Genomic DNA, 14,599 nt, shown 5'->3' with positions numbered 1-14,599 from the left:
CAGTCGCCATAAGAAACCAAGCTTATCAATTACGTCACTTTTGTATCGCTTTTCACTAACACACATCCATCGTCTCTTTTGTATAACATCTCTTTGAGCCTCAATGCTCGATTGGAACCACGTTTGACGGTTCGATTGGAACCTTTGGTTTCAGAATTCGCGCTTCTCTATAATAAACAAATTCTCTGGTTAAGGAGTGTTCCATGACTCATGCAATCCACCAGCCCAGGGACCATTTACCAATTCAATTGATGCTCGAAACAACATTTTGCGTACAAACCTAACCACCGAATGTTCGCGTTCCTGCTAAAGATGTCACACTCGTTAGGTTGACATTTGTGAAATGTTTTCACGGTTTATTACGAAACTATCGGCACAAAAGCAGTAACAATTTTAATCTTTATTTTATTTGTTTACCAATGGCAAATATAAACTGGGATCTAAATTGACGTATAATGTTTCGTTTTCATGAACTGAGTTCATGATTCAGAGATCCTGCTTCATGATTTCATGACTCACCTTGCCACTTTTCAGCACCAAAATTGGAATCATAAATGACAGGCATCTGAATACATGAAAAGTGCTTATGTTTTCATGACCTGTGTTCATGGTATCAGATCCTACTTCATGATTTCATGACCGAAATTGCCACTTTTCGTATCAAAAATAGGAATCATAAATGACAGATGACTAAATCCATGAATAGTGCTTATGTTTCCATGAATTTTATTCATGGTTCCAGCATATATGCTTCATGATTTGAGAATTTTAATTGCCATTTTTCTTCGCTAAAAATTGAAAACGTAACGTACAGCCGGCGTTACGGTAAAATGCTTCATGATTTCATGACTTTTGGTCATGGTGTATTTTCATAACATGAAAACACAGTTTCCTCCCGAAATCATGACTCTTTCTCCTGTTTTAGAGTGCCGCATTTTTACCCGTGAATGAATCATTAAGTTCAAATATGCCCAAACATGGCGATAGAATGTGGCTATTATTCTACATCATTTTCTTCTAACTGAATTATTCCAAAATAAATTCCATCCATGAACCATCGAAAGATTCAACGGAATGGAATAAACGAATGGAACACCAACCGAGCCTTTCTGGCAAACACATCCGTCGGGTCCGTTTACAAGTCAAACAGAATACCGGTAGAGTGCAATAGACAGCTGACGAAATGACTTACCTGTCGATGGAAATGGCCATCAGTGTAAAAACGGACGCACAGATGCTGAGTATTGCCACAAACTGTGATATTTTACAATAGAGTGTGCCGAACGGCCAGTCAAGATTCAGCATGTAGGTGTAATTGAATGTGACGTTCAGTGTCGAAACCATCGCATCAGCTATCGATAGATTCACTGTTTGGAAAGGGAAGGTATGTAATAGAAAGTGATTTACGCGTCGTAGTGATTTTCTCATCCATCTGAAAAGGATCCACTTACCAAGAAAGTAGTTAGTCACAGTTCGCATTCTTTTGTTGGCCAGCACAATCCAGATAACGACCAAGTTCCCCACTGTGGCGACGATAACCATACAGACGAACAGCAAAGTCCACAGCACTTGCCGCCACACCGGAAGTATGAAGGTGATCTCCAATGTCGTACTGCAAATAAAAAAAGAAAATTTATACGATATATGTAGGCCGGAGCACAAGATCAATAAGTGACGAAAAAGTTCCCCCCCCTCCTGGATACCTCTTTCTGACTTAAAATAATCGGAGAACGTGAAGTAATTCTCATTCATTCAATACGCGAGTCCTTCATCAAAATGTGAGTAAAATCAAAAACATACTCCTGTTCTAACATCATATTAATGACATAATTTGATTTTCATATAAAATGAATGCTAAGCATACTTCAAGTACCTGGAGGAATTAAATAGACCACAATCTTCAAATCCTTATCAACTCGCAATTATAGTCGGAGTATGAGCATTAAACTGATGCAAATGTTGATGTTTTGGCTCCACTTTGCTTAAACGGTGCCAATTATGGTGAATATCATCCTCCCAAAGTTTGAAGTGGTTTGCCTTTGTACACGCTATTTAAAGTATATATGGAAATTACTATGGTCAAGGACAACCATTTCAGTCAAATTACTTTCAAATCACTTCAAACTTTGAGAAGATGATATTTACCATAATTGCATAGTGGAGCCAAAACTTCAAAATTTGCATCAGTCTAATAAGCATCCTTGAAGAAATTCGAGTAAACAACCGATGGAAACTTTGGTCGTTTGCTGACAAGAAAGGCTGTTCTCCATTTTAGGAGCGGCCAATCTTATGCGGGGCCCTAACGCGCAGCTGTTCAGCAAGACCAAGCTGAGGGTCGTGGATTCGAATCCTACCGGTCGAGGATCTTTTCGGGTTGGAAATTTTCTCGACTTCCCAGTGCATAGAGTATCATCGTACCTGCCACACGATATACGCATGCAAAAATGGTCATCGGCATAGTAAGCTCTCAGTTTATAACTGTGGAAGTGCTCATAAGAACATTAAGCTGAGAAGCAGGCTCTGTCCCAGTTGGAACGTAACGCCGGAAAGAAGAAGCAATCACCGTCAGAGTGTCAGAGGACTCTAAGCTATACCAATATAATATGGCAACAAAATCAAAAAATTAAACTACCCACCATAAGTATGGAATCGCGTATTGCAACACTCATACTGAATATTGCAGCACCTTGAAAAGTTTAGCATCACCTAAAATGAATATTATCTCGTGATTCTGAAGTGCTAGATCAATGTATTTTTGAGGTCATCTTAAAAAATACGTCTTTGAGCCCCTGCGATTTTTTATTTTCGTTGAAAAAACTTTTATCACTGGATTTTGGGTGATGCTAAACTTAAAAGTGCTGCAATACTCAGTATCGCAACGAATCCATACTTATGGTGGGTAGTTGAAAGCTCTTGAAAGCTCGTCTGCGTGACCCGAAAATCATGTACGTCGTCCGACTGTTCCTCGCGTACATGCACGATCAACAAGCAAATGTATGCGTGGATGGCTTTACTGCGACCAGTATTCGTTTGAAATTGGCATCTGAAGGTCTTCAAGGAGGTACATCAGGAATACGGACTGGACCCTTCGGCAGCAGTAACGGACCTGGAATCATATCGGAAATATCTGTCCAGCGAGAGGATGCATCGTCTTCAGCAGCTGCGTGAGAGTGGCTCTAAATTTCAACTGCAGGCTCCGAGTTTTCGGAAATAATGACTCCTTTCGACAAGAAAGTAGAAACTCTGCTACCTGACGCACATAGTAATGTAAGTATTACTAATAATCCAAAAAAAATTCTTCGTCTTCTCAACAGAATGCGACTGAAATTCTGGTATATTGCCAAAATTTCAATCGCATGAAAAGCTCAGCCAAAATGAAGGAAATTCAACAAAAACTTTTATCTTCTTCTTTCAATGTAATTCTTGGAACCGAAACTAGCTGGGACGAAAGCGTAAGAAGCGAAGAAATTTTTTGGAAACAATTTTAATGTATTTCGGCACGACCGAAATTTTGCAACACTGTAATAAGAAGTCCGGTGGTGGAGTCCTCATAGCCATCAATGCAGACTTTACTTCTGAAGAAATTGAAACTTTAATCTTGAACTTGAAACTTTAAGCTCTAATTAATGGAGAAACGCATATTTTTTCATCCGTGTATTTTCCACCTGAACACGCTAACAAACATTCATTTAAAATATTCTTCAAAATTGTCGAAAATATTATTTCAAATATGGAACCTGAAGTAAAACTGCATATTTATGGCGACTTCAACCAACGCAATGCCGACTTCATTGCAGACAATGAAAATGAATCACTTCTACTCCCAGTCGTAGGCGAAGACAGTACTTTACAATTTTTATTCGACAAAATATCATATTTTGGGCTAAATCAAATTAATCACGTAAAAAAACAGCAAAATTCTTACTTGGACCTCTTATTTACAAATAGCACTGAAGATTTCTGTGTGTATACATCATTATCACCTCTATGGAAAAATGAGGTATTTTACACAGCAATTGAATACTCAATCTTCATACATAAAATTTCTCTCCCCAGCGACTGGGAGTACGAGGAAGTGCCGGAATACAATAAGGCAAATTACAAAGAAGCCAAACGTAGACTATGTACAATTAATTGGCAACACATTATAAGTATCGAAGGAAATGTCGACACCGAAGAAGACAAATTCCATTAAATTATTCAACAAATCATTAATGGAACTGTGCCAACAAGAAGAAGAAGACGTATACAGAATAACAAATTACCTGTGTGGTTTAGCCCACAACTAAAAAACCTAAGAACAAGAAACAGAAAGCACATAAATTAACTCCGTTAACTCCGCACATGAAGAATATAATCGTAAGGTCGAAGTGCGCATCGTACCTTCGTGCTGTGCGTACACGAATTCTCTCTGCTCTTGGAAGTTTTCTTAAAAACTACCTAAAGCAATAAAACAGTACTTTTCAGTGCTACAAAAACAGTACTTTTCAGTGCTAAAATTAAAAACGGTACTTTTCAGTGCTACCAAAACAGTACTTTTCAGTACTATTTTTTCTACTATTGATCCCTTTACGATCCTTGTTTGGACCCGTGCCTTCGATTTTTCGTTGGACCCGTTGGCGAAAGCTAGCGGTGGTAATCCTACTTGGACACCGTCTTGGGAAAAAACCTCTCGAAGGTCACGTCTTCTTTCGTTTATTAACTAAACATGGTATCAACAACTAACAAAAGGAAGGGTGAATCTCTGAATTCACTACTTCCTTCCAAAAAAGTGGGTTTTAAAACTGTCACTACACGTGGCAAGAATGGAAGAAAGGTCGTTTCCCCTGAATGCGAACTTTCTTCCAAGGGTGAAATGAATAATTGTATCGAAATGAGCAATCAGTTCGATGCTCTAGACAAATTTTCCGAACACCAAATCGAAGCAGCCTCTAGCCCAGGCTCTTTGATTCAAGTGAGGAAGCAAAGAGTGCCGCCTATCGTGGTCAGTTGTTCCGAATTTGCGGGATTTAGGCAGGAGATCTTGAACTCCATTAGGGGAATCAAGGTTTCCTTCCAAATCGCAAAGAAAGGGGACTGTCGCGTTTTGCCGGAAACTCTTAATGATCGTGAACTTCTTCTCAAACATCTTGAAGAGAAGAAGCACAAATTTTTTACTTATGACGACAAAACTGAACGTTTGTTCAAAGTTGTCTTGAAAGGTCTCTCAAGTGACTATAAATCACCTGAAGAGATCAAAAATGGAATAAATGATTTACTTGGATTTTCCCCAGTCCAAGTAATCATTATGAAAAAGAGAACCCAATCTGGCATTGTTCGGAAAGGGCTTTCTCAAGAATTTTATTTAGTTCACTTTAACAAAAAAGAACTAAATAACATTAAAGCTTTAGAAAAAGCAAAACTTTTGTTTGATGTCCGTGTGACATGGGAACATTTCCAGAAACCTGGAGGAAATTACCAGAACCCCACTCAGTGCCGTCGGTGCCAAAAGTGGGGTCATGGTACAAAAAATTGACGCATGGATGCTAAATGCATGATTTGCGGAGGTTCTTCTCACGCCAAAGACGTCTGTCCAGTGAAGGAAGATACCACCAAATTCATATGCTGTAATTGCGGGGCTAACCATAAGTCCAATTTTTGGAATTGTCCTTCACGCAAAAGGGTCATTGAGGCTCGTGCCAGGCAAATGAAAGATAATATCCGTTACGATAACGGTCGTTTCCGGAATTTGCCTGGTAGAGTATCGAACAATGCTCATTTTTCAGTTAATGATCGCTTGATCATGAATCATACCCATCAGGAAGATCATAATCATGCTCATTCATAAACTAATTTTAATCCGTCGGGTAGCCGTTCGAATCTTTCAATTTCGAATGTATCTACCCACGGCAAATCCTTTGCTGATATCGTAGCAGGAAATTCTACCTCCTCCCCTGTTCGATCAATTGGTACCCATTCTACTTGTTTCAAATCAAATGGAAAAAACCCTACCGCCACAGGTAACTCCGCTTCTTCGTCTACCGGTAATTCTAATGGGAAATCACATGACATGTCTGCCTCTGATTTTAATTTTCTAACTGAACAATTGAATCTAATGATTGATGCAATGTTCAAAGCCACCACTATGACTGAAGCAGTCCAAGTAGGTGTAAAATTTACAAATCAAATTGTTATTGGATTACGTTTTTCTAATGGATCCAAATAATAATTTAAATATTTTAAATTGGAATGCTCGTTCTCTGAATGGTAAAGAGGACGAGCTGTTTAATTTTCTTACGGTTAATAACGTGCATATAGCAGTTATTACCGAAACGTATTTAAAACCTGGATCTAAACTCAAAAGAGATCCTAACTATTTTGTTTATCGTAATGATCGACTTGATGGGGCATGTGGGGGAGTTGCAATCATCATTCATAGGCGTATAAAATATCAACTGTTTTCATCATTTGAAACTAAAGTTTTTGAAACTTTAGGTGTTTCTGTTGAAACACAGTTTGGTAAATATACTTTCATAGCTGCCTATTTGCCTTTTCAATGCTCTGGACAGCAAGTTAATTTGCTCCAAACTGACTTGCGTAAATTGACTCGCAATAAGTCCAAATTTTTTGTCATTGGTGACTTTAATGCCAAACATCGGTCATAGAATAATTCTCAAAGTAATTCCAACGGCAGAATTTTATTTGATGAGTGCTCTTCAGGATATTTCTCAATTCAATACCCTGATAGCCCCACATGTTTTTCCTCTTCTAGAAATCCATCTACGATTGATTTGGTCTTAACCGACTCTAGTCATCTTTGTAGCCAACTGATTACTCATGCTGATTTTGATTCTGATCATGTCCCTGTTACATTTCAAATATCCCAAGAAGCGATTCTCAATCCTATCAGCTCCACTTTCAATTATTTACGAGCCGACTGGAATATATATGAAACGTATGTTGACTCTAATCTTGATGTTAACATTTCTTTAGAAACTAAACTTGATATTGACAATGCTCTTGAAACTTTAACAAATTCCATTGTTGAAGCCCGGAGCATTGCAATTCCAAAATGTGAAGTAAAATTTGAATCCGTGATTATAGACGATGATCTTAAACTCTTGATCCGTCTTAAAAACGTGAGGAGAAGGCAATTTCAACGCACTCGCGATCCTGCTATGAAAATTATATGGCAGGATTTGCAGAAAGAAATCAAGAAACGTTTTGCTCAATTAAGAAACAAAAATTTTGAAAATAAAATTTCTCAATTGGACCCTGGCTCTAAGCCCTTTTGGAAATTATCTAAAATCTTGAAAAAACCTCAGAAGCCAATACCGGCATTGAAAGAGGAAAACAAATTATCACTAACTAATTGCGAAAAAGCTCAAAAACTTGCTATGCAGTTTGAAAGTGCGCACAATTTTAATTTAGGACTTACTAGTCCAATTGAAAATCAAGTTACTCAGGAGTTCGAAAATATTCTCAATCAAGAGAACGTTTTCGAAAATGCCTGGGAGACTGATTTGGAAGAAGTGAGAACTATAATTAAAACATTCAAAAACATGAAAGCTCCTGGCGATGATGGAATTTTCTACATCCTCATCAAGAAACTTCCAGAAAGTAGCTTATCATTTTTAGTTGATATATTCAACAAATGTTTTCAATTAGCATATTTTCCTGACAAATGGAAAAATGCTAAGGTTGTTCCAATTTTAAAACCAGACAAAAATCCTGCAGAAGCTTCTAGCTATCGTCCAATCAGTTTGCTTTCCTCCATCAGTAAACTTTTTGAAAAGGTTATTTTGAACAGAATGATGGCCCACATCAACGAAAATTCAATTTTTGCCAATGAACAGTTCGGATTCCGCCATGGACATTCGACCACTCATCAACTTTTACGTGTAACAAATTTGATCCGTTCCAACAAATCTGAAGGCTATTCTACTGGTCTTGCTCTTCTAGACATAGAAAAAGCATTCGACAGTGTTTGGCATGAAGGTTTGATTGTAAAATTAAAAAACTTTAATTTTCCAACATACATTGTTAGAATAATTCAAAGTTATCTGTCAAATCGTACACTTCAGGTTAATTATCAAAACTCCAGATCTGAAAGACTTCCTGTAAGAGCTGGTGTTCCTCAAGGCAGCATTTTGGGACCAATATTATACAATATTTTCACATCTGACTTACCTGAGTTACCTCAGGGATGTCAAAAATCTTTATTTGCGGACGACACAGGCCTCTCCGCCAGAGGACGAAGCCTGCGTGTCATCTGTAATCGATTGCAAAAAAGTTTGGATATTTTTTCTTCATACTTGCAAAAATGGAAGATTTCTCCTAATGCTCCCAAAACTCAATTAATAATATTCCCACATAAACCAAAAGCTCTTTATTTGAAACCTTCAAGTAGACATGTTGTCACGATGAGAGGGGTTCCAATAAATTGGTCAGATGAAGTTAAGTATCTAGGGCTCATGCTAGATAAGAATTTAACTTTCAAAAATCACATTGAGGGCATTCAAGCCAAATGTAATAAATATGTAAAATGTCTCTATCCCCTTATTAATAGAAAATCAAAACTTTGTCTTAAGAACAAACTTTTGATATTCAAACAAATTTTCAGGCCAGCCATGTTGTATGCTGTACCAATATGGACTAGCTGTTGTAATACCAGGAAGAAAGCTCTGCAGAGAATTCAAAATAAAATTTTGAAAATAATTCTGAGACTTCCTCCCTGGTATAGTACCAATGAGTTACATAGAATATCCAATGTTGAAACATTGGAACAAATGTCAAATAAAATAATAAATAATGTCAGGCAAAAATCGTTACAATCTTCTATTTCCACGATTAATGCGTTATATGTTTAGGTTAAGTTAGGTTAAGTATATTAAAAACGTTTTTTTTTTTCTCTTATAAGCAGGTGAAATTAACTCACCTGTAAAAAAAATGAACTGCTACGGCAACTGAAATGTAATATGTTGTTAACAAAATGTTAATTAAATCTTAAATTTGTTTTACCAAATTAGGATGATAGTGTTGTCTAATAACACAGAACACCTAGATATAAGAAATGAATGTAATGTTTAGAATGATACTAATAAAGAAATTAAAAAAAAAATCGTAAGGTCGAATCCGAAGTCAAATCATGTCCTAAAAACTTTTTCAATTATGTAAACACTAAATTAAAAAGTAGCAATTTCCTTTCGCGAATGCATTTTGACGGAAACGTAGGTGAAAACTCTTCCGATATCTGCAACCTCTTTGCAGATTTCTTCCAAGAAGTGTATACCACCTACTCCGGAGAAGACCGCGACCGCAATTTCTTTTCTTTTTTCCCAGAAATTTCTAATAATATATCTATTGCAAAACTATCACACCAAGAAATCTTATCGGCACTAAAAAAACTTGGACGCGTCAAAGGGAGCAGGACCGGATGGCATTGCACCCGTGTTCTTCAAACATCTCTCAGAAGAACTTACCCTTCCCTTAGAACGCCTTTTCAACATGTCTCTAAATAATGGAAAATTCCCAGAAGCGTGGAAATCCTCGTATTTGGTGCCTGTTTTCAAATCAGGTACAAAATCTGACATACGGAACTATCGCGGAATTGCCATTATCTCCTGTATCCCCAAACTCTTCGAATCTCTTGTGAACGACAAAATTTTCCAGCAAGTAAAAAACCAAATTACTTGTAGGCAGCATGGCTTTTTTAAAGGCCGCTCAACATCTTCCAATCTGCTAGAATTTGTATCTTTCATTCTCAACGCAATGGACAATGGCAAGCACGTAGAAGCCCTCTACACTGACTTTAGTAAGGCATTTGACCGAATCGACATACCATTATTAATCTTCAAATTGCAAAAAACAGGAATGGAGCCAGGACTCTTGAGTTGGATCCAGTCATATCTATCAGATCGGAAACAAATAGTGCGCTTTCGAAATAAATTATCAGCACCCATTTCTGTAACCTCTGGAGTACCCCAAGGTTCTCATTTAGGCCCACTTCTTTTTATTTTGTATGTAAACGACATTTCCTTTTTACTTAGAAAAATAAAATTTCTTATATATGCAGACGACATGAAGCTCTTCATGGAAGTAAGTAATTCCAGCGAAGCAGAAGAATTCCAGAATGACATTAACTTATTCTTCACTTGGTGCAAAAAAAAGTCTACTCCAACTCAATATCAAAAAATGTAATTCAATAGCTTTTAGTCGAAAATATGTCACACCTCCAATCGAAGTATTTTTAGGAAATCAAGTAGTGCAGAAGTGTAAAATTATAAGGGATTTAGGCGTAATCCTAGACTCTAAACTCACTTTTGTAGACCATTATAATTCCATAATAAACAAAGCAAACAGCATGCTTGGCTTCATTAAGAGGTTTAGTAACAATTTTCAAGACCCATATACTATTAAACTATTGTATATTACATATGTAAGACCAATTCTGGAATATTGTCACCTAGTATGGAACCCGTACCATGTCGTACACGAAGAACGCATAGAATCAGTACAGAAGCAATTCCTTTTATACGCCCTTCGGAAATTGAATTGGACTGTACTGCCACTTCCGTCGTATGAAGCACGCTGCATGCTCATCAACTTGGAAACACTTAAGCAACGCCGGGAGTTCGCAATGATTATTTTTATAAACAAGATTATTTCAAACCGTGTAGACTCTGCTGCACTTCTTTCTCAACTTAACTTCTACACACCCTCTCGGCATTTAAGAACAAGAAAATTATTTTCAGAAAAATCATGCAGGACGCATTACGCTCAAAACGGACCAATAAACCGTATGATGCGTCAGTATAATGTACATTGCGAATTCATTGGCATTACTATGTCCAAAGAGCAGCTTAAAACACGACTAAAAAACAATAGAAGTAATCCATAGCATGTAAGAAAGTATTGTAATTATTGTATGTAGTCTACCTATGCTTGACGAAATAAATAAATAAATAAATGTAGTGTATATGAAAAACGCATCGATGTGGACCTGTTGAGAAACGACTGAGTTGAATAGCCATGTGTCCTGCATTTGATTGAAGCTTCAAATGATCATTTTCGGGTAAATAAAGTGGTAAATTTGTAACTAAACATCTGTGCCAAGCTTACTCGCTGTGAAACAGACTATCGATACTCATACATGTTGCCTTATGAAAGGTGGAACAATTATTGCAATATGAACGCTTTATGTATCTTTTAAGCACCACCTCACATCAAGGCGTCGATAGGCGCGTGGTGTACGCACGATCCTATCGATCGCAAGGTCCTTGGTTCGATTGCAGGTTGCCACGAGAACATTTTTTGTTTTCATATTGGCAAAGCTATGAATTTCAACCCGATTTATTGTGGCGGATTTTTCATAAGTGGTTTTTATGTAATTCGATAGTCCATTTGCCTGAGTGTATAGAAATGCATTTTTGTAAACTATTATGATTGATCTCTACTTGTCGAGAACTGAAACGGTTTAGTACCCATCAAAACAAAAGCCTGTACTTCAGGGCATTAAGTCCGAGTGACCACATCCGGTACATTCTAAACGGTCCAAAATTTTTCATTAATAATGTTGAATATAATGTTGAATATCAGATATTATTGTTTCATAAAAATCAAAATTATTGTCATTGCAAATAAATAGGGTTAACTTGGCATGTCCTAAAAATAGCGATTTTTATCCGACCTGGCCCAGTGACCCACCGGAATAACTCCGGCCACAGAAATATTCCAGACAGAGGCGCGTCCACGTTCGAAACCATGGGTAGAACAAACATTGTCAAATATTTTGTGCACAGTGAACCTAAGAAGAATTTTAACCCTGAACTTAGGGGGGTCCCGTAGCCTCGAGGTAACGCTTTCGCTTCGTAAGCGGAAGGTCATGGGTTCGATTCCCAATCCCCCCACACAAAAACAAAAACTCCGTCCAGCCACCAGAAGACGCCGCACGAAGAACCGTGTGTTGGGGAACACATCCATCCTTCGTCAGTATCGGATGGTGACTGAGACACACTGACCCTCTTTGTAGGCTGTTGCCTCACACGTAAACATGGCAAAATGAACCACCGCACACCAATGTACTTTGATATGGATATGGATTGGACCAACGACAGCTCTCTTCTCTACCTGCTCGGTATGAGAGAAAATAGCAATAAGGATATAAATAGAATTCTGTATATGATACTCGGCATAGTAGTGGCCAAGTGGACGGAGTGCCTAAACAAATAAAAGTAAGAAAAAAAACCCTGTACTTGAAATTGAAATTTACTATATGTAAGGGACCCAAACGCAAAGAAGTGTGCTATTTTAATCGGTTTTGAAATGAGTTAAGAAAGTTATACTGTTTCCAAGCGTTCTAACGATATTCTCAAGAGATTTTTGCGCTCGACAGGAAAACTGACATAATTCTTAGAAGAATGGCTTGTTTTTTGACTCCCATATAATTTGTATAGAATAAAAATTGTTTGAAAAATTAAAGTAGATTTTCTCAAAAATTAGGTTTTTGTCACTGACTTTACTTTACTTCTTACCCCCTCATTTTCATGCAAGTCGTTACCACAAGGTTGAGATAGTTTTTCGTCTTTAAAAGGCTGGTAGCCACTAAGTGCCTTAAAAATAGGAAATTGAAAACCTTTGCTAGAAAAAAGAGACTAAAAAATCCCTGAAAGGAACCAAAAAGCGGCCGAAAAAACCAAACGGGAACCAAGAAAACATAATAAGAGCAAGTTTGATTCTTCATACCATCAGAGCCTTCCTTAGCCGAGTGGTTAAAGTCCGTGGCTACAAAGCAAAGCCATCATTGGCGTAGGAACAGGGGGGGGCAGGGGGGCCTGGCCCCCTCCAGAATCATCCAGCCCCCCCCCAGAATTTTCAATGATAATAAAAAAAAAACAATTTAACATGAAGCAAAATCATCTCAATAAATGTACATGACTCTTGTTATTGACAAAAATCTCTTCAGTAGATACGTTACTTTAGAGAAAACCTCGCTTGTTTTACACAGCACCAGCGTGGCGGTTCTAACTTCGGTGAATCGCACGACGACCGAAAGCTTAACCGTCCGGCTATTGATCGATTGGTTACTGTTAGAGCTAGTTTCTTGTTGTATGCGCAATTTTTCGACATTTTTTTTCTTTATTAACGATATTTTCGGTCATAGGCCGGTTCGACATCTCCGTTGCAAAAAAATCCGTGGTACTAGAAAACCGCAATATCCTGAAAATTTGATTCCCACAATTCGTTTTTTTTTTAATAATCCAAGTAATGCTGCTTAAGTATTTAGCATATTCAATGCACTCTGATTTCTCATGTTTTTTTGAGGATACCCTGCTCGATGTGTTTGGTAATGACATTAACATCAACTCGTATTTCGGACATTTCGATATTTTTTATACAATTTTAGTATAATCAAAATCCTCAAGGATTATTAAAAGGTGGCTTCAGAACTATCGCAAATCTCTTGGGAATTAATCAAATAATACTGTGGGGCATGTTCATACTTTCTCAGCGAATTCCTGCTATGTATACTTTTGAATAGCAAATTGATGCTTCACTTCAAAAATGTTCCTTAATCTTTCAAACGTTCAGTTTTTCATCGCAATTCCTTAATGTTAAATCTAATACTGAGATATTTCGCAAGAAGTTCTAAATTTTCTTCTAAATTCTTTTGTAAATTGCTTTAAATATTTTCCCCATTATTCTAATACAAATTTTTTCGCGAAATTCATCAAAAGTCCTTTAGAAATGATTCCAAAATACATCACAAATTGCGTCAAAAATTATATATTTTTATTTTTCCATTGCCCATATATTGTTCTGCCTGTTTTAACATTTTATTGTTTCTCCTTCCTTCGCATGACGCTCTGAGGAACTTTGTACAAAAATATTTTCATACTCCAAAAAACAACAAGCTCATACTCATACTCCAAAAAACAACAAGAATCTACATAAGGTATATTATAGGATTTTTTTCAAATTGCACAATTATTATACGTATCGTTCCTGATTTCTGAAAGTCCATCAGATATTCCTCAACAAATTTTCCAAGTAATGTAAAAGTTCTCCTTAGATTTAAATTCAATAAAATTTTGCGAATGTGTTTGTTTGGTTGGAATTTCTAATGGTAGGAGAAATGGGTTCTTTCTACATCAATATGTCATCAATAGTATCATGAAACTTCGGAGATATATTTAAGATTTTAGTTACAAATACTTTCAGTAAAAATTCCATCCATTTTAACATCAATCATTTTCTATTATAAAAGACATTTTTTTGTAGTAAATCCTACAAGGACCACTCAAGCTTTTCTGTAAGGCACAATGTCAACAAGTTTCAGAAATTCTACGGTTTAGTTCTTGAATTTTAGCGAAAAAATGTAGTAAATTTTTCCGAATTATTTTCATGCTGCAATTGATTCTATGACACTACCCCGAACGCCACTACCCCGAATGCCACTACCCCGAACGCCATTACCCCGAAAGCCATTACCCCGAATGGGTCATTACCCCGAACGCCACTACCCCGAATGGGTCACTACCCCGAACGCCATTACCCCGAATGGGTAACATTTTGAGACATATTGTTTTGTTCACTTATTTTGGGAAGATTCACACAGCCT

At 37.1% G+C, this 14,599-nt stretch overlaps 1 protein-coding gene across 1 annotated transcript in view; it reads right to left on the bottom strand.

The window, feature by feature from the left end:
- LOC5568532 (tachykinin-like peptides receptor 99D) overlaps nucleotides 1-14,599 on the bottom strand; it is a 283,301-nt gene that overhangs the window by 170,419 nt on the left and 98,283 nt on the right. Inside the window, exons 3-4 of the mRNA XM_001652326.3 lie at nucleotides 1,452-1,612; nucleotides 1,193-1,367 (exon numbers count right to left, since the gene is read on the bottom strand). Coding sequence (XP_001652376.3) covers nucleotides 1,193-1,367; nucleotides 1,452-1,612 — 336 coding nt within the window. The remainder of the gene's footprint in view (nucleotides 1-1,192; nucleotides 1,368-1,451; nucleotides 1,613-14,599) is intronic.

The sequence above is a fragment of the Aedes aegypti genome, chromosome 1 (assembly GCF_002204515.2).
Source record: "Aedes aegypti strain LVP_AGWG chromosome 1, AaegL5.0 Primary Assembly, whole genome shotgun sequence".
Taxonomy (NCBI): Eukaryota; Metazoa; Arthropoda; class Insecta; order Diptera; family Culicidae; genus Aedes; species Aedes aegypti.
The sequence above is the reverse complement of the archived record's forward strand: the minus strand, read 5'-3'. Positions and strand labels throughout refer to the sequence as shown.